The following is a 424-nucleotide window of genomic DNA, read 5'->3' as shown; positions in this document are numbered from 1 at the left end:
TTCTCCTATGACAAATCTGTCTTTACCTTTTCCACTACATGGGCCTTGATGATATTTACCACTACTATTATCAGTATCACTATAGTCACGCCAATCGTTTGTGTGTTTGTCCTTTTCAAGCTTACAAATATTTCCATCTTCCACATCTTTTCCTTTTTTTCCACCTTTAAACTGCGCGTTATTTATATTTCCTTTCAACTTACTCTCAGTACCACCCTTATCAACAGTGTTTTTTTCCATTTGTGCTTTTGCTTGGTGTTGTTTGTATGTTGCCGCATCCAAAATTTTGTTATCCGTACACGGTATACTGATAGGTTTTTTTGGTGGGGTACAATCGCACGCTTTAGTATAGTCACTAGGTTTATCACGAAAAGCGTTATCATTGTCACTAGTAGTATTACAAAATTTTGTTTGTTTCTGACAA

General features: G+C 35.8%; 1 protein-coding gene across 1 annotated transcript; it reads right to left on the bottom strand.

The window, feature by feature from the left end:
• Positions 1-424, bottom strand: PGSY75_0041900 (putative EMP1-like protein; the record flags this gene model as incomplete). Its single annotated transcript, XM_018783535.1, has 1 exon — positions 1-424. A coding segment is annotated over one exon (424 nt), but the record flags the coding sequence as incomplete, so codon positions are not given.

Source organism: Plasmodium gaboni (genome assembly GCF_001602025.1).
Source record: "Plasmodium gaboni strain SY75 chromosome Unknown, whole genome shotgun sequence".
Taxonomy (NCBI): Eukaryota; Apicomplexa; class Aconoidasida; order Haemosporida; family Plasmodiidae; genus Plasmodium; species Plasmodium gaboni.
The sequence above is the reverse complement of the archived record's forward strand: the minus strand, read 5'-3'. Positions and strand labels throughout refer to the sequence as shown.